Raw genomic sequence first — 23,432 nt, forward strand, 5'->3', positions numbered from 1 at the left:
CATGCGTCTAGTGAGTGATGATGTGGTGCCTCTTATCACAGACTGTGGACCGTCAGAGAAAACGTACATCGAGTCCTAGGCCCACTGTGGAGCTGTGCTGTTGTGTTCCTGAGCTGAGGCCCCTTCTTATCCTGATCCTTAGGTGTGTGGTTTGTGAATAATTTCTGCATTCTGTGACACACGTCTCCTGATAGTAAATTCAATAAGCATTGTGTTGTTGTGGTGGTGGTTGTTACGTTTATAAAGTCCAGTTTGTCTACTCTTTTCTACTGTTGCCTGCTGTGGTTTGAAATCAACTTGAGTGTCTCTAGAGATCTGTGTGTTGAGAGCACAGTGTTCAGGATGGCAGTATTGGTAGGAAACAGAATATTTCTTTCTTTTTGAGAGCTTCCTCTGTGTGTGTGTGTGTGTGTGTGTGTGTGTGTGTGTGTGTGTGTGTGTGTGTGTGTGTGTGTGTGTGTGTGTGTGTGTGTGTGTAATGATATTCACCCCCGTTACCCTCTAGTGTCTCCCCTTCTTTCTCTCTGAACCTTCTGTTCTTCCTACCTAATTTTCTAGTAGCTACACCATTTAGGACAACGATACCCACTTCTCTAGCAAGCATCAACTGTTAAGAAAAGACGAAAACCCTTGGATATCATCCCTAGGCTTGCATCGTCCTAGTTCTGCCCTTAGGAGACCTTGGTTAAATGCCTTCATTCTCTACACTTCCCTTTCCTAGCTTATAGAAGAGGTATCCCACAATTCCCACTTCAAATCCACGCGAAAGCAGGCATTCCTGGTTTATTCCTGATGTTCAATTAACCACCTCTAAGGACCAAGAACTCCGGTTCTGACACCATCGAGAATGAGCTCTTTGCGTCCGCTGAGAAGCCACACACATGATGTCTGGCTGTCTGACTAAATGGCTATTTGGATGATGCCACAAGAGGGACAGAAGGGGAAATAAAAACGTTGCTACATGAGTTTTTACATCGCAGCATGGAAGCTTTCCTCCCTGGAAAAACATAGCAAGAATCTTCACTAAAACCACAAACATGGATCTAACTTAGGATGGTACAGAAAACTTGTAGATCTTATTACCTCAGTAAGGGGGGGAGGGTATATTATCTTTATCTAACTTAAGAGCTTCATATTCGTTTATCAAGAAACCCAAATCTTCTGACCCTTGTCCAGCCCTGACACTACGGTAGCATTCCGTTGGCATTTTTCTTCACTGTGATTCACTTATGCCTCAGCCCCTAATTTACTGTGTAAGCATTTTTCTCTAATGATGGTATTTTATTTCAGTCTCAGCCACGGGAAATGAAACCAAGACAGTAGTGTCAGTTCCCTCATGGCTGTGGCTAACGGCCATCTTATAGACACAACTAAAGCAGGGAAAGGTTTGCTTGGCTTTAAGTCCAAGAAGGAACAGAGCCATCAGACTAGGGATGGTAGGGTGACAAGAAGGAGTGAGGAGCGGCTAATGGTTGTGACTGTGGACTGGCAACAGTTGACCGGAAGGTAGGATGGGCTAGGGCTATAACACCTCAAGGCCCGCCCCCAATGAACCACTTCCTCCAGTAAAGTTCCACCTTCTAAAGTTCCCATGGCCTCCCAAAGTAAAGCTACCGGGTGGTTTCTCAAACACATGAGCCTTATGGTGCCTTTTCACATTCAAATCACAACAAGACTACCAGGGTTTTAGTTTCAAATAGCCAGGTACACTTGATGACTCAAATCGGGAAGCTATATAACTCTTGTTGCAGCACAGGTCTGGGCCTTACCTAGGTCATAAAAAAGAGAGCAGTGGGACCCTTAGCCACACTGGTCTCATTCCATCACCTTTGCAACCCCTTCCTTACAAGCATTCCTCTTCTTGAGGCTTTTTGAGGAAAAGCAATCATTGAGCAATAATTCTTGAATCCTTTGTTCAAGAATAGCAGGCGGGTCTCATGCCCCCAGTGGCTCTTACCAAACACCCAGAGGTTTCAGAGAGACCAAGCAGCCCACACTGCCAAGTAAGTGTTTCTAGTAATCAAAATTGTGTGTACTGACGAGAGCAGGAGCTGGGGGCGACATTGCTGAAGAAGGCAGCCCCACTCCCACCCCCACACAACTTCCCAGTTAATCAACTTCAGATAGAGTGTGATCCAAGCAAACGCAGCCTCTTACGTCCAGAATACTTTATGCATTATAAGCACTCTGTGTTTTGTTAACAGTTGGCATCGTCCAGTGAGTGAACTTGAATCTCAAGGACACCTCATAGCAGATTTTTCTGTGCTCACATCGTTCATGGCAGTCTATTCAGGGACGGTGATCACTGTGCAGGAACAAGGGGGTAATAATGCTTGTTGATGGGATTTCCATGGTGGTCTAAATGCCTAGTTTTCATTTCTTTCATTTGAATTTAACATAAGAGGAAAATAGGCAATGATCATAGACAAGAGTTTACAAAGGCAGGAATACAAACGACCAGCCCCGCACTGTGAAAAGATGTTCTCTTGTATTATTACACTGAAAGAACTGTGAATAGACAGAAGGAGACACTAATGTTTGTCTGCTAATATGGCCAAAAACAATCAATTATAATATGCAACTGCTGAAAGGATTGCTAAATTGCCCAGTGTCTCTGAGTAAAAATATGATCGTATGTGTATGAAGCCTTAAAGTGTCTGGCAATTCTTTTTACCATGAACTTCCCTTTGAGGAATTTACCCTGAAGAAATAGTTGTGGCTAAATTCAAACATAATAAAGAAATTCCCCTCAGCATTAACTCCTATTATTTTGCTATTGACAACTAGCTGAGTGTCCAAAGTATAAACAAAGGCAGTCTAGACAGCAGAAGAACATACAGTCATTGAGATTATATAATGGAAGGAGACAAATGCCCAGTGTAGGTTGTGTAGGTCAGATGTGTGTGCACACATTCAAATGAGATCTCATCAAGCCTCAGATGGTTGGAGATGGTTAGAGGTTGAGGTTTATTGGTGTTTCCTTTCCGCCTTCCTTTAGCCTCACTGACTGGAAAGTTCTTCAGTTAAAATGCATGAGAAACAAAAAGAGGGGAAAAAAACTCACCTACTTTTAGTAAAAGATGCTTCTGCACTTTTGATAATGTTGGGGGTGTCACAGACTCATTGGTAAGAAGTTCCCCATCTTGCCTTTCTGATGATGACCAATGGAATCTGGAAGTCCAGCAGACTTCACCAAAAAGACAAGCCTGTTGGTCCATATGACCTTGGAATTTCATCCATTCAATAGAAACTGTCTTATTGGCTACTTATTATTATAAGTATATTTATATACTTATTGTGTACTAGACAGCCAGCTTACAACAATGAGGAGAAACAGAAAACTGCAGAAAGTATGAACAAGGATGGCTAGGTTTTTTGTCAGCTTGTCATGAACTAGGGTCATCTGGGAAGAGGGAACCTAGGTTGAGAAAATGTCCCCATCAGTGCAGCATATCTTGATGAATAATTGATGTGGGAAGGTCTAGTCCACTGTGGGCAGTGTTATATTGAAGCTGGTGGCCATGGCAAACAAGAAAGTCAGCTGACCGTGAGTGTGGAGAGCCAGCCAGTTCAGTAGCGCTCCTCCCTGGCCTCTGCTTCAGTTCCTGCCTCTAAGTTCCCTATTTGGGTTCCTGCCCTGACTTCCCTCAGCAATGGGATTCCCTCTCGTTCACCATGTCTTGAGTCCAATTAGAGAGTTGTTGGTTACTGCCAAGGTGTTTGTGCCACTGCTGCAGGTTAGAGTACTAGTGCCACACTTACTCATTGCTGTTGTTCATAGACATCGTATCTGGGTAGACCAGTTGTTGCTTCTCTTTAGAGTACCTTCTGGTACCATGAAAGACAGTCCTCAGAAAGGAGACTTTTAGGTTAGTTCCAGCTCTATATCCTATATCTGAAATGTATGGTGTTTTCAGCAGTAGGCACTTACCTTCCACCTTTATTGGGCAACACCAATAGCTTATAATGTTTGGGGAGACTCTTGGGCAAAAGTTGGACCCTGACCAACAACTCAAAAAAAGGGCTTTTCAGCCCAGTCACCAGAGCCAGCCCTGCCTGCAGTTTCCTGTACTCAGTGCTTCTGTCCACCAAAGCAACTGATTCTAAGGCCTGGCTCCAGCAATGGCCTTTGCTAATCTGCACAAAGTACTTATCAGTGACAGCCTGGACCCCGGCTGCTGGAAGATCCTGAAAGATGGAGGGCTGCAGGTGGTGGAGAAGCAGAACTTGAGCAAGGAGGAGCTGATAGTGGAAATCCAGGACTGTGAAACCCTTATTGCCTGATCAGCTACTAAGGTCACTGCTGATGTCACCAACACAGCAGAGAAGTTCCAGCTGGTGGGCAGGGCTGGTACAGGCATGGACAATGTGAATCTGAAGGCTGCCATGAGGAAGAGCATCCTGGTCATGAACACTCCCAACGGAAACAGCCTCAGTGCCTCAGAACTCACCTGCGGGATGACCGTGTACCTGGCCAGGCAAATTTCCCCAGGAAAATGGCTTCAATGAAAGATGGTAAATGGGACCAGAAGGAGTTCATGGGGACAGAACTGAATGGGAAGACACTGGGAATTCTTGGCCTAGGCAGAATTGGAAGAGAGGTGGCCACCCGAATGCAGGCTTCAGAATGAAGGCTGTAGGCTATGACCCCATCATTTCCCCTGAAGTTGCTGCTTCCTTCGGTGTTCAACAGCTGCCTCTAGAGGAGCTCTGGCCTCTCTGTGATTTCATCACTGTCCATACCCTACTCCTGCTCTCCACCACAGGTTTGCTCAATGACAGCACCTTTGCCTGGTGCAAGAAAGGCATGAGAGTGGTGAACCGTGCTCAAGGAGGCATTGTGGATGAAGGTGACATGCTCTGTGCCCCACAGTCTGGTCAGTGTGCTGGTGCTGCACTGAATGTGTTTTCAGAAGAGCCACCGTGGGTTCAGGCCTTGGTGAACCACAAGAACATCGTCAGCTGTCCCCACCTGGGCACCAGCATCAAGGAGGCCTCTGTAGGGAGGAAATCGCAGTCCAGTTTATGGACATGGTGAAGGGGAAATCTCTAACAGGGGTTGTAAATGCCCAGGCCCTTACCAGTGCCTTCTCTCCACACACCAAGCCTTGGATTGGTTTGGCAGAAGCATTGGGCACGCTGATGTATGTCTGGGCTGGCTCCCCTAAAGGGACCATCCAGGTGGTTATACAAGGAACATCTATGAAGAATTCTGGGACCTGCCTGAGCGCTGCAGTCATTGTCAGCCTTCTAAGAGTAGCATCAAAGCAGGCAGATGTGAACTTGGTAAATGCTAAGCTACTGGTGAAAGAGGCTGGCTTCAGTGTCACCACCCCCCACAGTCTTGTGGCCCCCAGGGGAACAGGACAGTGGGAAATCCCTCCTGACTGTGGCCCTGGCAGGTGTCCCCTACCAAGCTGTGGGCTTGGTCCAGGGCACCACACCAATGGTGCAGGTGTTCAGCAGAGCTGTCTTCAGGTCAGAGGTGCCTCTACACAGGGCTCAGCCCCTGCTCATGTTCGGGGCTTGGCCCTTCAACCCTGTGCCCACTATGATCGGCTTCCTTGCACAGGTGAGTTTACAGCTGCTGTCCTACCAGGCCTCCAAGGTATCTGACGGAGAGACCTGAAACGTCATGGGCCACTCCTCCCTGCTTCCCAGCTTGGACACATGGAAGTAGCATGAATCTGAGGCTTTCCAGTTCTGCTTCTAACCCAGGGGCTCAGTGGTCCCAGCCTCTCAGGCTCTTGCAAAGAAACCCACTCACTGTGACCTGTAGGATCACAGAACCAGGGCATCTGCCTGAACTAATTTCTAGTAAAGAATCTAACTCCAAAAGGGGGCGGGGGGGGGGTTCACGCCTGCTGATGGGGTAAGAAGTTATTTAGTTCCAACTACCATCTGCCAGTCCAACATCATATGCAGTGCAGAGAGTTGGCTTAAATGTGGCAAGGACACATCCTATAGCAACATCTGGACATTCTGAAATCACCCAAAATTGGAGGCATATATAGAAGCCAACATCCCATGCTCTACCTGCAGTACCTGCCACATAAGAGCCTGTCCACTACCTGTCATGGAACAGCCACCTCCCTACTCTTTACATGCTTTTAGTTTCCCCTGGGGATCCCTCCTTGAACTTACTGAAATTCTTTCAATCTTGAAAGCATTCTCAAATTTGTGAGGCGGAGTTTTAGCTCCAAGTTGCTAATTTATCCCGTGCTTCGGAGTACAATGGGTATCAGTCTTTCCAAATGAGACCTCCACACCCTGAATCTCTGAGTAATTTCTTCTGCTTTAATCAGATGCTGCAGTGTACTGCCCTTTAAATCATTGGGAAATTGATCTAGCTGATCTATAGTGCCTTCCTCTTCCCTTGAATAGCAAACACATTCCTCAAACAAAATTCATTTCTGTTTAGAGTTTGCTATAGAATTTATAGATCCATTTAGAAACAAAATACTTTACATATTATGTTCCTGGAATAATTAGGCATTAATAATGATAACAAATGCAGCAACAATAACAAAATGAGGGGAAAGTGGCATTTCATAGAAGCCTGCTATGGTTAATACATTAGAGAAAATGGTTCATGGAAAAAACTTAATGAGCTACTGGTCTGGGGAAATTTTATAGTTTATTGTATGTATGCGGTAACCAATGAAATATTCCAGAAAGTTCAATCAAAGAACCCTACTTTTCAGTCTTCAAATCTCTTTTCCAGCTGGGAATGGCAGTTCATGCCTAAAATCCGAGCATTTGAGAAGTTGAGGTAAGAGAATTGCTATGAGTTCAGGGCCAGCCTGGGATCCCTGTGAGTTCTGTGTCAGGATGGATCCAGAGTGAACGTGTACCTAAAATAAATAAGCGAAAAAGCATAGCCAGGGAGATGGCTCAGCACCTAAGGGTGATGAGAATGAGATCCAACAACCTGAGGCTAAGCCTGACGATCTGATCTCTAGAATCCCTATGGTGGGAGTAGAGAAGTGACTACCATTGATTGTCTTCTGACCTTCACAAGGGTGGAAGTGTGGGTGGCATGCATATGCTCCCATGCATGCATTCACGCACGCACACACGCACACCACACACACACACACACACACACACACACACACACACACACACATTCAACCAATTCGTGTAAATAAAATAACTCATCTCTTTTTCCTCTATTAAGCAAGTTTGTACCCAACAAATAAGTGCATTGTTACTTCCACCAAGGAGTATCTCCTTGATCTTCACGTAAGAGCAGTTTACACTTTTCATTAAATCTAGAAGTCTAAAAAGCCTGTCTCCTCTCACCAGGGTGTGACAGAAACCGAGGGACAGGACACAATGGAAAGGAGAAAGAAACCAGGGTCAAAGTGCGAGAAACGGTTTGCTTTCTCTCGTCATGGATGCTTAGCAGTGGGACAAGCTCTGAGAACTACATCATAGGGAACATTGGGCCACTGTGTGACCATCACAGAGAACAAAACGTTCTAATTACACAGGTCTGGATGGCACTGAGGGTTCAGCCCACTGAGCAAAATTTCTTCTGCATGTACACGATCTACCATTTCCAAAACTCCTTCCAAAATGCCTGGGCATCGCCTTCCAGACTCCCACTGTGCAAAGATTCTCCAATCCTTAAAGCCTCTCAGAAACAGAAGGAAATTCAAATCTGCACCTGAGTCGAGGTCTATACTGCAACTTTGAAAACAAACTTCTCGTCTGACCACGACTGTCATTGTGTTAGGATAAATGCACTTCTGTGTCTGGTCTTCCGTCCCATCTCTGTTTGCTTCTCCATATTTAATACAGGCCTGCTTTAAATGCCTGTGAATCTCATCACTGTTGAGATCACTGTGAGTCTCATCTCAAAATTGGCTTTTCAATGGTATACTTTAATTTTATTTTTCAAGCTCATAACCATGGTGCAATGGCCCCCAATCACATGGTAAGCCTCTGATTTCTCTACCTTTGCTGTTCTTAATCTCTTCGAATTTGCTTTCTAGGTCAGCTACTTCTTGTAGCCTCTTACTGACATCATTGGCAGTGGGTTCTGTCAGGGACACAGTAAACAAGGCAACTAGAGACTAAATTAGCACAGAGAAAATGACGTAAGCAAGCAATGTGATAAACACAAGATATACGAGGCTGCTCCTGCTGGCCGCCTTTGTAAGTATGGTCAGTCCTTGACAATGGTTGTGTGGTTCTGGACTGGAATAAGTATCCTATGGCAGTTAGAGGATGGTGGGCACCGTGGAAGACAAAGAAGAATGAAAGCAACGTTGCCATTGAAGTCAACATTAATGTTCAGACCAGCATGGAAGAGGGAGATAAAACTGATCCAAACCACCTTCCATACCCTAAGGAAGTACAATGTCTGCACTGAAACTGAATCACCTTCCCAAGGGGCTGGCTTTCCGTAACATTCATTTCCTACTTCCCAGTAAAATGCTGCAAAGGTGAACCTCTTTCCTTTGACACACACACACACACACACACACACACACACACACACACACACCATGGATTCAGGGAAGACGCCTGTCTAGGTCTGTAAGTTGATCTGAAGGGGGCTTTCACACTGCACGCCCAATGAATCAGAACATGTTTTATCATCGTCTGGTTAGGGGGACAATTACTGTTTTGAGAAAGGCTCTCACTGCGTAACTCAGGCCAGCCTCAAAGTGCTAATCCTCCTATCTCAGCCTCTTAAGTGCTCACGCTCTGTTCTTAGATATCTTTGGCGCATCCCACCCGTAGACAGGATGCTTCAGCCCACTCAGCAGCCGCCCTTTCCCAGCTCACCTTGCTTTCCTTCCTCCTTCCCCTCCTTGCTGTTTTCTCTCCATCTTTAGTCAGTCTTATTTTCACCCTGCAGGAAAAGGAGGGCAGCACTCACAGTATGGCCACTAGGAAAGGAGCACAGTGGGAGACAGAGGAAGAGGACTGTCAAAAAGCAGAAGAGAAATGCAGCCAAGAGCAGAGACATTGCCGTTTTAGCCACAACTTGCTAAAGGAGAGAGGGGGGAGATGATACCAGAGTCTGGCAGAATGTTCGGTTACCATTTACATATACATAACCATATTTTAAATAGCTATCATAAGATAGATTGAATCTTATTCTATAGTAAGGAACAGGACATTCTCAAAGAATGTTTTGTTGTCTTTATAAAGTTTCTAGTCAAAAACTTATTTCTGTCACTGTTCTATTGCTGCGACAGGACACCATGAGCAAGGCAATTCTTATAAAAGAAAGCCTTTAATCGGGGGCTGGCTTACAGTTTCAGAGGCTTAGGCCGTTATCGTCATGGCAGGAAGCACAGTGGCAAGCAGGCAGACACGGTGCTGGAGAGGTGTCTGAGAGATACATTCTGACCACAGGCCATAGGCAGGGCGGGGGGAGGGGGAGACAGACAGAGACAGACAGACAGACAGACAGACAGACAGACAGACAGAGAAGAAGGAGGAGGAGGGAGGGAGGGAGAGAGAAAAGGAGAGACAAACAGACAGACAGACAGACAGAGACAGAAACAGAAGCAGAGAGACACAGAGAACTGACATGGGCCTTTGAAACTTCAAAACCCACCCCCAGTGGCACACTTCCTCCAAGAAAGCCACGCCTCCAAACTTTCTGATCTTTTCAAACAGTTCCATTTGTTGGTGACAAATATATTAGCCTGTAGGGCCAAGCTTATGCAAACCACTGCACCTGTGCTAGCTTTCTGTCACTGTGACAGCGTACCTAAGATAAATAAACGAAGGGAGGAAAAGTAGGTATTGCCTCCACGGCATCAAGGTTTCAGAGCATGGACAGGTGGCCCCATTGTTTTGTGGGTTGGAGTGGATCATGTCAGGGTGGGGTCGCACATGAGGAAACCTGATTGCCTCGTGGCAGCTTGGAATCAAAGCAAAAAGAGGGATAGGAAAAGTTAGAATCCCAGTATCTTCTTTAAGAGTCTGATCCTGATGATCTAACTTAAAGGTCCCACCATGTCTCAATAGTGCCCCAGGCAGGTGGCCAAGGGCCTAGCAGCGCATGGGACTCTGGGAGACGGCTAATATCCAAGCCCTAACAGAACTCAAGATGACATTATTATGGACTGATTTCTAAAACAGGTGAGCCAAAACCCCTAATCAGAGCCAAGTCCTGGCTCTTGGTAGGAAAGACGAGTTCGCATAACTCCTTTTTCCTATAAGGTTGCATTACATGTTACAGAAAAAATGCCATCTGTCACACAAGGAGATAATATTTTTATTGAGAAGTCTTCTAAAAATATATTGTACATTCTCAACGGGATATAATTCCTCTCTTCCTGCCATGGGAACAGTGCTCTGAAGTACTACCACCCTTAGCCGTGGGTCTGATGAACTGAATAGAGTGGAGTTAGGGTACAGCGCGCTTACAGTGCTGAGACAGAACAGCAAGGGTCCATGGAGGAAGGCATCTTGCTGTGAGAAGCGGCACCAGTGACCTCGCCTGTGACCAGTAGTCAAACTAGCCTTAAAGGAAGGCACGGACCAATGAAATGTCTCAGTGGGTAAAAGCACTCACCTCACAAGCCTGGCGACCTGAGTGCCAATTCCCAGAACCCACGGGGAAAGGAGAGTTATCTTCTGACTTCCACATGCTCATACACACGCATCCACCCAGAGAGAGGACACACGTATACACTAAACATAAATAAGATAAAAATGTTAAAAGGGAAATCCTTCCTCCTGTGGCTGTTGGCTCAGAAATGAATGATAGTATACGTCTCGGAGGGATTGCCTTGCCCAGCTCCAGAGCTGCTCTGTGAGGCTCCCAGGGCACTGTCCGGTTCTGCTGGACCGTGTACTGCTGACTCCTAATCCCAAGCCCAGGGCCAAAGCCAGAAGAGAGCCAAATCCAAAATCCCCATTCCAGATTCTAAGTGCTGGTATACCACCCCCAAAATGCCAAATGTACCCGCTGGTGTTAGCCGGCTCTGAGACTCACATCGGCGATGTGTACGCTGATAGAAGACACATGGTGGCCCAAAGCTCAGTTTTCCTCAGTTTATAGTCCCACTGGGGACAAAGGATCTAAAACGGGCTGTCCTGAGGAGTCATGCAGGACCTCTTCCTGTGAAAGCAAGAAGTCACCATTCAACCTAACCCATACCTGTACACACACACACACACACACACACACACACACACACACACACACACACTATTTCAAGTGTGTGAAGACCCTTGGAACAGTATTTAAATGCCCCTTCCTGCTCTCTTTTTGTCCTCTCACTGTATTCCCCAGAGCCTAGTATTCAAGAAGTGAAACTGAACACACCACTCCTCTCATGAGTGGGGGAGGAAGAACCTCACAGGCCTTTTTATGGGACTTGCTTATCATTGGTCACACACAACCCCTCACCATGAACAGTGTCGCAGCTGCCCTCCTTGTGTGGATTCTGATTTCTCCCAGCAGCAGTGACCATGGCAGAGAAAAAGGTTGGCCCACGCACACGGCCTGCAGCAGCGGAGGCTTGGAAGTAGTCTACCAGAGCTGTGGTAAGGTCTTATGAAATGGTCGCTTGTGTTTACAGGGAAGTTAAAGCTACGAGTGGGCAATACGGGCACTGAGTTGGTATGGGTGAGGGATGAGGTTATCAGCAGCCCAATGCGTTTTGCAGCTATGGTGAATCTTTGAGGGCCATAGACAGCCCTTGGGAGCTGCGGGGAGGGAAGGGCCAGGGAGAGTGGGACAGCCTTCTGAAAATAACAAAGAAGACCAAAGAAAGAGAGAAATGAGTGGTCTAGATATGGAGCCAGTTCTAAGAGCTCGACCCCCCCCCCCCTAAGAGCAGTGATCAGCGATCTTCCAATAAGCTTTTCTTCCCAAATCCTGCACTTGTGCTAGCTCTCCACCACAGCCATTTTGAAAATTGGGTGAGCATCAAGTCACGTTGGTCAGAAAGTCTGTCCTTCAGCCATCCCCTCCTGAGTTCTTGTCATGCCACACTGTGCCACCCATTAAAGTAGGAAGCACTTTAGAAGTAGCACCCAATGCCAGGGTTTTCCTAGGCACAAGCACAACAAAGCAGAGTGCTGTGGTTTGCCTGTGTCCTGAAGCATGTATTAGAAACTTAACCCCAGTGCAACTATTCCACTGTTGGCACCACAAACCAGACCTTAGGAGTGGGCTAGCTATAAAGTCTGAATGTGTTTCCTCATCTCACTTTTTCCTTCTGCGATGCTGTGACACAGTGAGGAGAAATGAGCCTTACGATCAATGTCCAATGGCCGGTAGAACAAATGGCTTGTGGGAAGGCAGAAATTATGAAACCTGGAAATCCATTGGCAGGTGGGACAAGTGGGGCTTGAGCTGAAGAATGTGAAAGGGAGACACTGAGCCCCTGTGCTGCTCCCACCGTGCGCTGAGAGTAAATGAAAGCAACCCTCGAGCAAATACCTCAGCCCGAATTCTGCCACCCAACTTTGGTTTGGGGGTAATTTGATGGATTTTTTAATTCCTTTTTTAAAAAAATGTTGAAGTGCATTTTAAAAATTAAAAATAAAATAAAAAGAGATGAGCTAAGGTTGGATGGAGATGGTGCTGACCTCATGACACTTGCTGTTCTCAGGATAAATGGGAGCCTAGATTGCTGGGGGAGTACTCATTTAAGGTGTAGGATGACAGCCGGATTGGGTCACGTGGACTACTTGGGATTTGATTTTCCAGGACATTAAGCCTCGTGTGATTGGCTATTCTGTCTAAGATTCTCCCTCAGATTATAGCCAAGTCTCATGTGTCCTTCCACTTATCTAGACAAGAGGTAAGAAGATTGGGTCTGTCAGGGAAAGAACAGGGATATATGTACTGCCTCGCTGTCTGGGACGCTGCATCTATTTGAAGGTGGGACTTTTCTGCAGAGTAGTTAAACCTCAGGAGTAAGCCCTGGGCACTTGGAATAAAGGAACAGAGGAGATGAGGTTTTCATCCAGGAAGAGTGGGAGAATCAGCCAAGGAAACCAAAGAATAACAGCTTTGTGGAAGGGATATCTCAGAGGTAGGTAGGTGGCAGTTGCCAGGAGAAACAGTGATTTGAAGAGAACAAGATCTGGATTATCAAATGTTAATTGAAACTGAAAACAATGATAAAAAGTAGCTGGACAGTGTCTCCCACAAGAGGGGTCTGCCTGTGTGTTTGAGGACCATGCTTGGTGGCTCATTAGCATAATCCTTGCTTTGTAGATGTGTAAACCTGGAGCCAGGGATGCCAGCTAACACTGTAAAGGCTATCAAGCCAATGCTGTAGAAATTATACTGCAGAGAAGACAAAACATTGAATAAATATTTGTGGAACTAAAACACATTGATCACTGGTCTCCCTAAATCCAAACGCCATGGTTTTAACAACCCTTGTGTGTACAGTTTTGTTGTTAGACAGAGAGGCATAGAGGAGGCTAGAGAAGGAGATTTCAGCAGAGAGAATAGCGTGCATAAACGCAAAGAGGTGTGGCATGACCAGGCCAAGTTCAGGGGGCTGAGGAATGATGGGAGAGATACAGTCAGAGCCCTAGACAAGGGAATGTTGGCTAGGGGTGTGGATGGGGCTGGAAATGGGGCTGGTAGGTGGACATCACGATGTTCAGAAAGTTCAGGGAGAAAAGCAAAGTCATCATCAAAACCATTCACCAGTCTTTAGACTAAGAGGATTGTGGGTAGACGCTAGGATCAGCAGACAGGTGAGCTGGACCCTCGGTGCTCCAGCAGGGGTGGTGCTCAATCGGTCTTCTGAATGGCCCTGAGCTCTTGGAGGTTGAAAGACTGTACACTCCCAGATACAGATTGTCTCTCACTCTGCTGCTGGGTTTGCGGGGCAGCTGCCTCAGATACAGGCTTCCTGGTGTGACACTCTGGCCAATGAGCTGCTAAGTCAGTATTAGTACACGTCAGGTCCTTCTAGGCTCCCACTGCATGCCTGGAAACAGAGTTGCTGCATGTCCTGGAGTTGTGCTTCCTTTGTCTCTTTTCGTTTCATGTGTGATTTTAGTCCCAAGAGAAGGAGACCTTAAACCGGAAGTCGCTTTCTGAAAAGAAAAAATAGAAAACAAAACAAAACAAAATCCCTTCAAGAGAAAGAGGGAACATTGGAAGTGGCCGCTGGATGTTCTGTATGGATCCGGAAGCCAGGTTTGCTGGCTCATGCCTTGAATCCCAACAGCTGGGAAATGGAGACTGGGGGATCTAGAAGGCCAAGGTCATCCTTGAATTCATGGTGACTTTGAGGCCAGCATGGCTATATGACGCTTGGTCTCAAAAAAAAAAAAAAAAAAAAAAAAATCAAAGCAGGAAGTGAGCAAGACGTTCTGAAAAGCAGAAGTTCTAACTTATTCAAGGAAGAGAACTGAAAAGAAAAAGAAAGTGAGTGTTGTCAAAGTAAAGTACAAGAATACACACACACACACACACACACACACACACACACACACACACACACATGCTTGCCTAGGGATATGGCACCGGTGCCTACTAGTGAATGTATTCATATGCAGCCTCTAGCACACAAAGATACAATGTGGATTATTAAAAAAAAAGTACTTATGACAGAAGAAAAATTAATAGCAGTAGATTAAACAGTGTGAATGAAGAAAGACGCGGTGTTATGGAGAGAACATGAGTCCCACCAAAAAAAAAGCACACATTAAAACCAATGTGCTATCTGTAAGCCTGATAACCTTCAACTGACTCCTAGAATATATGCGTGTTATAGTACAAGAAAAAACTGATTCCACATAGTTGTCCTCTGACCTGCACATACGCATCATATCATGGGTATGCACACACTCATGTGCACACTCACACAATGATAACAAAATTTAATGTATATGTTAAATCCTACTTATAAGACTTAGGAATATTTATAAGTTAAGAGATAAGGCGATTAGAGCATGAAAGTCAAACCTACAGAAATGGGATTTTTCATTTACAAAAGAGACCTCTAGAGCCAGAAGATCGCTCCAACGACCCAACCCTCCTGGGCACTCTGACCTTGAACTTTTAACCTTGTGAACTCTGAAAAAAATCCAAGTTTGTTGTTCAAGCCACTCTGTCTATGGCAGCTTACCATAGCAGCCCGAGTCAAGAGAAACAAGCAAACTAGGTCAAAACACACATGACAGATGAGTCAGGTGACAGACAATGACTAAGGAGCTAGAGTGGGCAGATCTCATTCAAACTGTTGAGGGAGACTCTAGTTCCCAGGCCCTTGTTGCTGAGATATTTGTCCCCAGTCACGCTCCAAGTTCCATTCTATGAATTAAAATAGAATGCATGCGGGCAGAGGACTCAGCTGAACTGGTAGCTTATATGACTGTGAAAACCCGAGTTCAATGCCCAGACCTCACATGGGAGATGTGGAAGTGTGTGCTTGCAAGCCCAGCACCTGGAGGAAGAGACAGCTATTCTCAGGGCTCCCTGGCAAGCCAGCCCAGCCTACTTAGTGAGTTTCAGGACAGATGAAAGACCCTGTCTCAAAACTTAAGATGGACAGTACCTGAGGAGCAACAGCTGAGGTCGACCTCTGACCTCCACATATATGCACACACATGAACAAAGACACACAACACACATACATATAATAATATAAATAAGAAATATTTACGTGTGTGTGTGTGTGTGTGTGTGTGTGTGTGTGTGTGTGTGTGTGTGTATTTAATCATTTCAGGGTTCTGAGGGTTTCACTGGGTTTCTGGGTCACTGTGCTGCCTGGGCCTCACTTCCTTGAAAGCTCTAAGAAAATTACTGTGCTTTTTAGTTTAAGGCTCTTCCTTCATCTTCAGAGGCAGCCCTGTAGCATCTTATTTCAGTCATCTCATTGCTTTCCTATGCTGTGGCAAAGCCTTCTACCTCCTTCCTATGAGGACATTTGTATAAGGACAACTTCACAAACACAAGATTCGTAACTGCAATGGCAAAGCCTCTGACCACATACAGTAGCATTCATGGGTTAACCAAGACAAGGTCAAAGGACCTGGGTGGTTTTGGCAACCATTTTCAGCCTACTATAAGAGAGATAATATTTTACCTTATAGGGATTTGGTGAAAAGGACTATGGGAAAATTTCTCCTCATATACTACATGCTTAATAAATCTTGGCCACTGGTAACGTTATATGATATTATATAATCAATACAAGAGTGATTCTCAACCTTCCTAGTGTTGTGACCCTTTAATGTAGTTCCTCGTGTTGTGGTGACCCCAGAACCATAATGTTTTTTCATTCTATTTCATAGCTGTAATTTTGCTGCTGCTATGAATCATGATGTAAATACCTAATATGCCCAGGATATCTGATATGCGACACCCAAAGGGGTCACAAACTACAGACTGAGAACCACTGCAATAAAAGTATATCTGCCTATAGGCTTTGTAGAAGGCAATTCAAACAAAGACATGACATTTCCAAGATAAAACCGTTTCAAGAGGATTGTCAACTGATTGTGAGGTATAAACAATGCAAGAAAACTTCCCCTGAATAACTAGCTTCCTAGATGACACCTCTAAGCAGTACCACTGTCCCCTTGCTGTAGATGAAGGCCTAAAATGAGCACATAATGCAAAGAGCCACTGGAGACCCTTCCCTGCATGCAGCACACAGAGGACCTGCTCATTTGGAAAGTTCAGTTGTCATAGGAACCAATGAGCCATTCACGCCCTAAGAGAGCCTTCATAACTATTGTTGTTGCAGCTGCTGTGGGGTTTGTTGGTAGTTTCTTCCCTCGGCTTAGATTGCGGGCATCTGGGTGATGTTTCCGGGCAGAGCTTGAGAACAGACTCCAAGCTCCACATCCTTTTCACACGTACTTCATCATCAAGGATGCAGGAATCTGTGTCACATGCCTAAATAGCTCTGTGCTCCCTTTTGTTTCCTCTGGTACTCACAGTCAACCTAGCCATGGAAAGAGTTCTTGGGAATAGTCTCTGCAACAGGGGACTGCCAACTATAGCCTGTGGGCTAAATCATATGTGTGGCCTATGAGCTAAGAGCTGCTTCTTCATTTTTAAGTGATTAAAGAATTCAAAATAAGAATAATACCTCGATTACTGTGAGACCTACATGATATGATTAACTTTAAAAGGAAAGATATTTTGGCTTTATAGAGTTGAGGCTCCTGTCTGTGATTCTTTATATCCATTGCTTCAAGCCCATGTGAGATGCTTTTAAAATCAGGAGTGCAAGAAATAGTATACCACATAAGCAGAAAGTGAAATAGTAAAAGAAGAGACCGGGTCTCTCAGCTCCCTTTGGAGGGCATGCCTACATTGGCCTGTGGACTTCTATTGACAGTATTCCTGGGAAGACTTGAACCAATTCTCCAAAGACAGGGAACTGATGACAGACTAAAGTAACAATGCCACCAAAGACGAACTTGGTGAAGCAATGAGTGTTTGGGATATGTGGGTCAGGGGTCACTTACAGGAATAGGGATGACTCAAAGGAGTTGTGTCACCAAAAGCTCACTCCAACACAAGTGAGACTCACAAAAACTGGACCCTTCGACCTATAGGCAAAACCACCTGTAGGCAACTTAACAGGTCAGAGGTTTATCTCCTCAGGAATCCATATTGCTTGTATTATCTTGGAGAGTGGAGGGGATCTTGTTCATCTGGTAAGTTTCAGGAACTTTCTGAGATTTTTGACTTGCCTTCTTCCTAAGTCTTAAGGATTTTTCTGAGTCTTAATGAGTTTTCTTCCACAATTAAACCAATTATAGGAAATTACTATGCAAAGTCCTACTAGGCCCCACTTCTTAAACGTTCTGATAAGTCCACATTAGTGAACAAACCTTTGACACATAGGCCATTGGGAGACATTTAAGATCCAAGCTAAAGCACTGTGGTACATGAAGACTTCGTGAAATTTATGTGTGTGTGTCCATAAGTAAAATTGTATTGGCACACAGCTGTGTCCATTCCTTTGTGTATAGTTGATGGCTACTCATGTACCATAACAGTAATGTAGAGAAGTGTGAGCTTGATAACGTGCCACACACAGCCTTAGATACCAACCATCTTTATAGACATAGTTGGCCAAAGGTAGGAAAGAATCTATCAAGATTGTCACTAGAGTGGATCCTCAAGTTCTGGATCTTCTTAGTGATTCTAGCAATAGAGTGGCTAGATAAATAAAACTATCATGTTAATCAGAAATTTGTAGGCTTTCTCTCCGAGAATTTTCTTTGTTCTTATAATCTCCCTCTTAAGTGAGTAGAGCTCCAGCTTTTGTGAGTCCCATCCATGTTGGTATAGACATTTTCCATTGCAGATATTTAAAAATGAATAGTCACTTAGAATGCCTCCTGTAACCCTTACCAAAAAAAAAAAAAATCCTGGAGCGAGGTCCGGTGGGGATCTCCATTTATAGATGTGGAAACTGAGGGACATATATAGTAAATAAACAAGATAAAATGCTAAGCTTAATACAAACCTAGGTACTCCAGCTACCCCTCTCTAGGCTTTCTAAAAGGCAAACATCTAGGAGGAGAGAAAGAAGGAGGGAAATATCTTCTGATTAAAGAACAGTTTTTCCTGTCCCACTACCCAGATCCCCACTCTCTCCATCTCTTTACATACTCAAATTGGCTCAATTTTGTTCTGGTTAAGCAGCCATCAGGGACCTTCAGTAGCTATAAGAGGAGGTCCTCCCCACCATACTAACATTTGTAATGATGTGTCCCAAGTCGCAAGATTGAACATAGGAGTGGCATTCCCCAAATTTTAAAAAGGGGGGATTCTTTTACCACTAAGAGTGATATATTGCCAGTCAGAGCCCTGCTGTGCAATTGGCATATTTATTTCCTAAGGAAGCCTATTTCCCACACACAACAACAGGTTCCCCTGTGGAGCAGTTAGTGAAGAAAGAAGGATGCTCTGTCTTGGGCAGTATGTTGTGGGTGGTCCCACAGGACCAGCCAGTTCCTGAGAGTTCCTAGAGTCAGATTAGTGCTGCACCTGGGCCTCAAGCTTTAGACTTAGAGTTAATTTAACATCTACCCTCCTGTCCTCTAAGGTAACCAGCCTCATTCACATGTGTCTCAATAGAATTTATAAGCTGTTGACATTTGCTTCAGGTTGGGCAATTTAACTGACCTCCAAAATGTCCCTTAATTATGAAAGTCTAAACCTGGTCACGGACACGTACGTGCATAATCCATCAAGGTAGTCAAACAGGACAATTAATCAGGCTTTAGAAATGCAAGGCAATGCTGGCAAAATCTCCCGTAGAATAGAGGGCAAACTACAAATGACTTACTCCATAGCCCAATGCAACAAGACATGCGGATAAACTGTTCATCAAAAGTTTTAAGGTGCCCTGGGAGGCGAGAACTGAGGAAAAGGGAACCTTTTCTTCCCTCTGGAACCTGACCATTCTGAAGTAAATGGAGCATAAAACAAATACCAAAGAAACAACATAATAAAATCAAAAAGAATCTCGGGTCATGTAGTCATTTAGCCATGATGTCTAATCCTGCAGAGAAAGTAATCTCTCTTAGCTTATGCTGTTGTGCAATTAAAGAAAATATTGAGAAATGGAGAGAGAGAGAGAGAGAGACAGAGACAGAGACAGAGACAGAGAGACAGAGAGACAGAGAGACAGACAGAGACAGAGACAGAGACAGACAGAGACAGACAGAGACAGATACAGAGAGACAGAGAGAATATGTACTCCAAGGTGATACGTTTAGACATACAAGATGTAGGTTGAACAGCAGACTTACTGGGAACAGGACTGGCTTTTTGGTCCAATTTTAAAACAGGAAATTGACTTAGAAAATACAAGAGATGCAAGTGTTTGTTTTTAAGCTAGTGAGAGCACACGCTGAAAAGGACACAGTCCCTGTAGATAGGTTCCTGGGAGGCCCCCACAGGGACCCTCTAGTGGTTGCATTTAATGGAAACCACTTAGAAGCTAACCCTGCAGAGCAATGCTCAGAGCTCTCCTGAGCACATTAAAAAGAAGAGTCTAAATGACCGGGTGAACAGAGGGAATGAGCCAGGGCTGCGGTTCTAAAGGGGCCTCCTTAGTAGGCAGGAAATAGGTGTGTTCTGAAAGGCTATGCACTGCCCTTTCTAGCAAAATGAAATCTCCCTGGGCTCCTGGCTCCATTTGTATTTTGAGAGGAGAATCTTGGGAGAGGCTGAGATGAGATAGGCTGTCCTCCAGGTCAGCAGTCGGTTTTCAGAGTCAAGAGATCCTCAACACCAGGAGTCCAGGGCATGGCCTCCATCAGGACTGGCTGAGGGGGATGTATGCAGGGCATGGGACACCAGAGTCTGAGAAAGTGGCCTTCAACGAAAAGCCCATTGTGAGCTCCATCTGGACAGTGGTAAAGGACATGCAGCTGTCAGAGGCTGTCAGGACTTTGATAGAAGTATCTACGATACACAGAGCAAGGGGCACCCCCTTCAAGACCTGAGCAGCAGGTCAGGGCTCTATACAGGAAGAGAAGGGTGTCCTTCTCAGTAACTTTATGCACTCTAGGCTTGTGTTATGCCTTTCCTAGATTCCTCCTAAGGTCAGATTCTAGCTCTCTGACCTAGTAGTTTTGTGCTAGAGGACTGGAAATACCAGACAGGTGCTGGAAGTTACAGCGGTCAACCAGGAAGCCAGTGCCTGCACATTGTGTTATGCTGATGACTGGCCAATGCACAGAAGACATTGTGTGGATTACGACGGTATAGCAGGACTCTGTTTGGCTCTTAACCATGAGTATAGAATACAAGAACAACCTTTGTATGGTGGCCATGAGTGCTGTCCCCTTCCCCAGTAGCAGAAGCCTTTCTTATCTAAGAGGTGTTCTTATACATTGGTGATGATTTTGTCCTTCTATTGTTGTGTTTTGAAATGTCCCTTTAAACATGTGAACCCTACTCACACAATTGACATTTCCAATGTTTTGTCCTCTTAACAAATTTTTGCAGGGGTGCACATTATCCACAAATTTATCAATGGAATTTCTGTAAGTGTTTGGTAGACTACCACAGAGTTTTTCTGATTGCTTTAAAACATTAAATAGCAGAGGAAGTGTGTATCAACTATCACAAAATAATTTCACTATGATGTTTCTTAAATTTGGTTCTAAACATTGGCTCTATGGGCCTAATTTTTTTCATCTCTATATTGACACTTATTCATTTTCTCCTCTTCCATTTCTTTCTTATTTATTTTTACTTTTTTTTTTTTTTTTTTTTTTTTTCGGAGCTGGGGACCGAACCCAGGGCCTTGCGCTTGCTAGGCAAGTGCTCTACCACTGAGCTAAATCCCCAACTCCTCCATTTCTTTTTAAATTTGATTGGCGTCTCCCCAGTGCCGCCTCCATCTCTCAATCCTCCAGTCTCAGCTTCCTGAGTAACTGCTGTAGACCATGGCACTAGCATGACCACTCCTATCTATGAGACTTACTCTTCCTTGCAGCTGTGGCGGTGTGTGTGAGGTGTTTCTTCGTTCCAGCTCAAAGAATGCATTTTTTTGACTTCCGACCAGTTGATTCTGGGCTCGGTTGCCAGTCATCGGCTTAAGTACTCCTGGCAATAATGCTCCCTACCACAACTTGAAGCCCTCTGAAGACTCTTCTTCCCACAGAGCTCCTTCTCTTTCAAAAGTACACCGAGGTCTGCCAGGTCACTGTTTGGTGATTCAGCACCCTGCCATTATCCTATGCTTGGGAGCTCATGTCTACTGTGGACAGCTCAATTAAAAAAAAATCAAGGGGTCATTTAGAGGAGAGGACAGAGTTCGCCTGCATGATTAAAACTCTTCTTTATAAAACTGAGCTGACTCATGATTAGCATTAAGCTGTCTTTCCCTTGTATAGCCTGTAATTGCTGGTGCTAGTCCAGCTTTCTGTTGACTTTGGGGAAGTGCGTGCTGAGGAAGGAACTCAGAGTTCTATGTGCACCAGGGGAGCACTCGGCCACAAGCGATAGATACGCTTAGCACATCTACTAGATTTTTAAACGGGACCACTTGAACTGATCCACCCTTCTATTTTTTGCCAAGGCTGTCTGGCTCATTCACAACTCTTTGTCCTCACTCCTACTCATGCTCAAAGATAGAGAAAACTTCGGCGTTCTCTCTGCTCTGTCCATATGGATAAAAGCATCCTGAATTCCAAAGAACAGAGAAGAAGGCTTCATGCGCAGGAAGTGCTCAGGATGTGACCCAGTTTCCTTCCCGTCTTTGTTGTCACTCACACATGCCTGCTAAGTAACCCCTAGAGACAGAACCATAAGACACGAGCTCAGATACATCAGAATAGCCTTGTCGTATTCCATCCAGCACCGGCAGCTTCCTAGTACCACTCACGCCACTGGCCACGGTCAGCTAAGACACTGCAGTGTTCTACCTGACTGGTATTCTCTGCCTCTAACAGGCATGACAGGTCACACTAGACTGCCTGACAAAGAGGACATCGGTCTAGATCATCATCACTACAGTGGATAGTGCGAGAGGGAAACGTGGCCTTGTATAGAACGAGGAACCCAGGCAGCTCTCAGAGATGACTTCTGTGTCTCCAAAGGCAGACCTGTTGGTTTTGGCAGTCTATCTGTAGCTCCTGGTGAAACCTTGGGGTGTAGGAAAGTTGTCACTTGGTGACTAATCCCGCATTCCCCCACCATCACCCCAAAGTCTGGCACTTTTCAGGATGGGTTAGCCTCCTGCTATCCCCTCTGATAGGCAAACCAGGGGCTCTGTTATGGACAGGAATAAGGCCAGGCCCTGTAGAGCCTTGAATTTTCAATCTAAGTCACCCTTTCTGAAAAGGGGAACCTCTGAGCCTACAAGGAAGCATTTCTAACTGTAGATGGTCATGGAGCCAATCGATGGACGAATGCAATGGGACCCTTCTGAGTAACCTCAGCTTCCTCTTCCAGCATCAAACCGCCCAGAAAACACGCCCAGTTTCAGATCAGAACTACCACATAAACCAAGACCAGACCTAAGTCTCCAAAGAACAAAATTTCCTCTTTCCAGACAGCCCACCTTGTAAAAATAACCTGTCCAGGTCCTTTCCTGCCCTAACTTGTATACACTATGAAGCTCTCCAGTTGCAAATGACCCATGGGACTCAGCTCTAATTGAAAAGAACAACAATTTTATAAAAAATACTATAATTGTGGACTTTATGTGGGAGCGGCATGTGTCGTGTTACTTCTTCCTTTATTCATGACATGGTCTGACACCCCAAATAGACGGTTGGCGTTACAGAGTGCTGACCTCCTGCATACTTGACTTTTTCTACACACACGTACCTATGACATAGGCTAATTTATAAATAGGCCCAGGAAAAGCAGCAACTAGCAACTAGTAATAAAATCATTTTAACAACAACAGGTTCTAATTAAATTGCCGCTATCACTACTCTTGCACTTTAGGGGCATTGCAAAATAGGATAATAGTCATTTGCGTGCA

The 23,432-nt window shown here is 45.0% G+C and overlaps 1 protein-coding gene and 1 pseudogene across 1 annotated transcript in view; both read left to right on the plus strand.

Annotated features, from left to right (window-relative positions):
- Positions 1-4,057: 4,057 nt before the first annotated feature.
- Positions 4,058-5,713, plus strand: LOC116884021 (annotated as a pseudogene).
- A 5,581-nt stretch (positions 5,714-11,294) lies between these two features.
- Positions 11,295-23,432, plus strand: part of Ly86 (lymphocyte antigen 86) — a 66,894-nt gene continuing 54,756 nt past the window's right edge. The window contains exon 1 of the mRNA XM_032884782.1: positions 11,295-11,523. Within this exon, the coding sequence (XP_032740673.1) occupies positions 11,313-11,523 (211 nt within the window). The 5' untranslated portion in view covers positions 11,295-11,312. The remainder of the gene's footprint in view (positions 11,524-23,432) is intronic.

Source organism: Rattus rattus, chromosome 14 (genome assembly GCF_011064425.1).
Source record: "Rattus rattus isolate New Zealand chromosome 14, Rrattus_CSIRO_v1, whole genome shotgun sequence".
Lineage (NCBI taxonomy): Eukaryota > Metazoa > Chordata > Mammalia > Rodentia > Muridae > Rattus > Rattus rattus.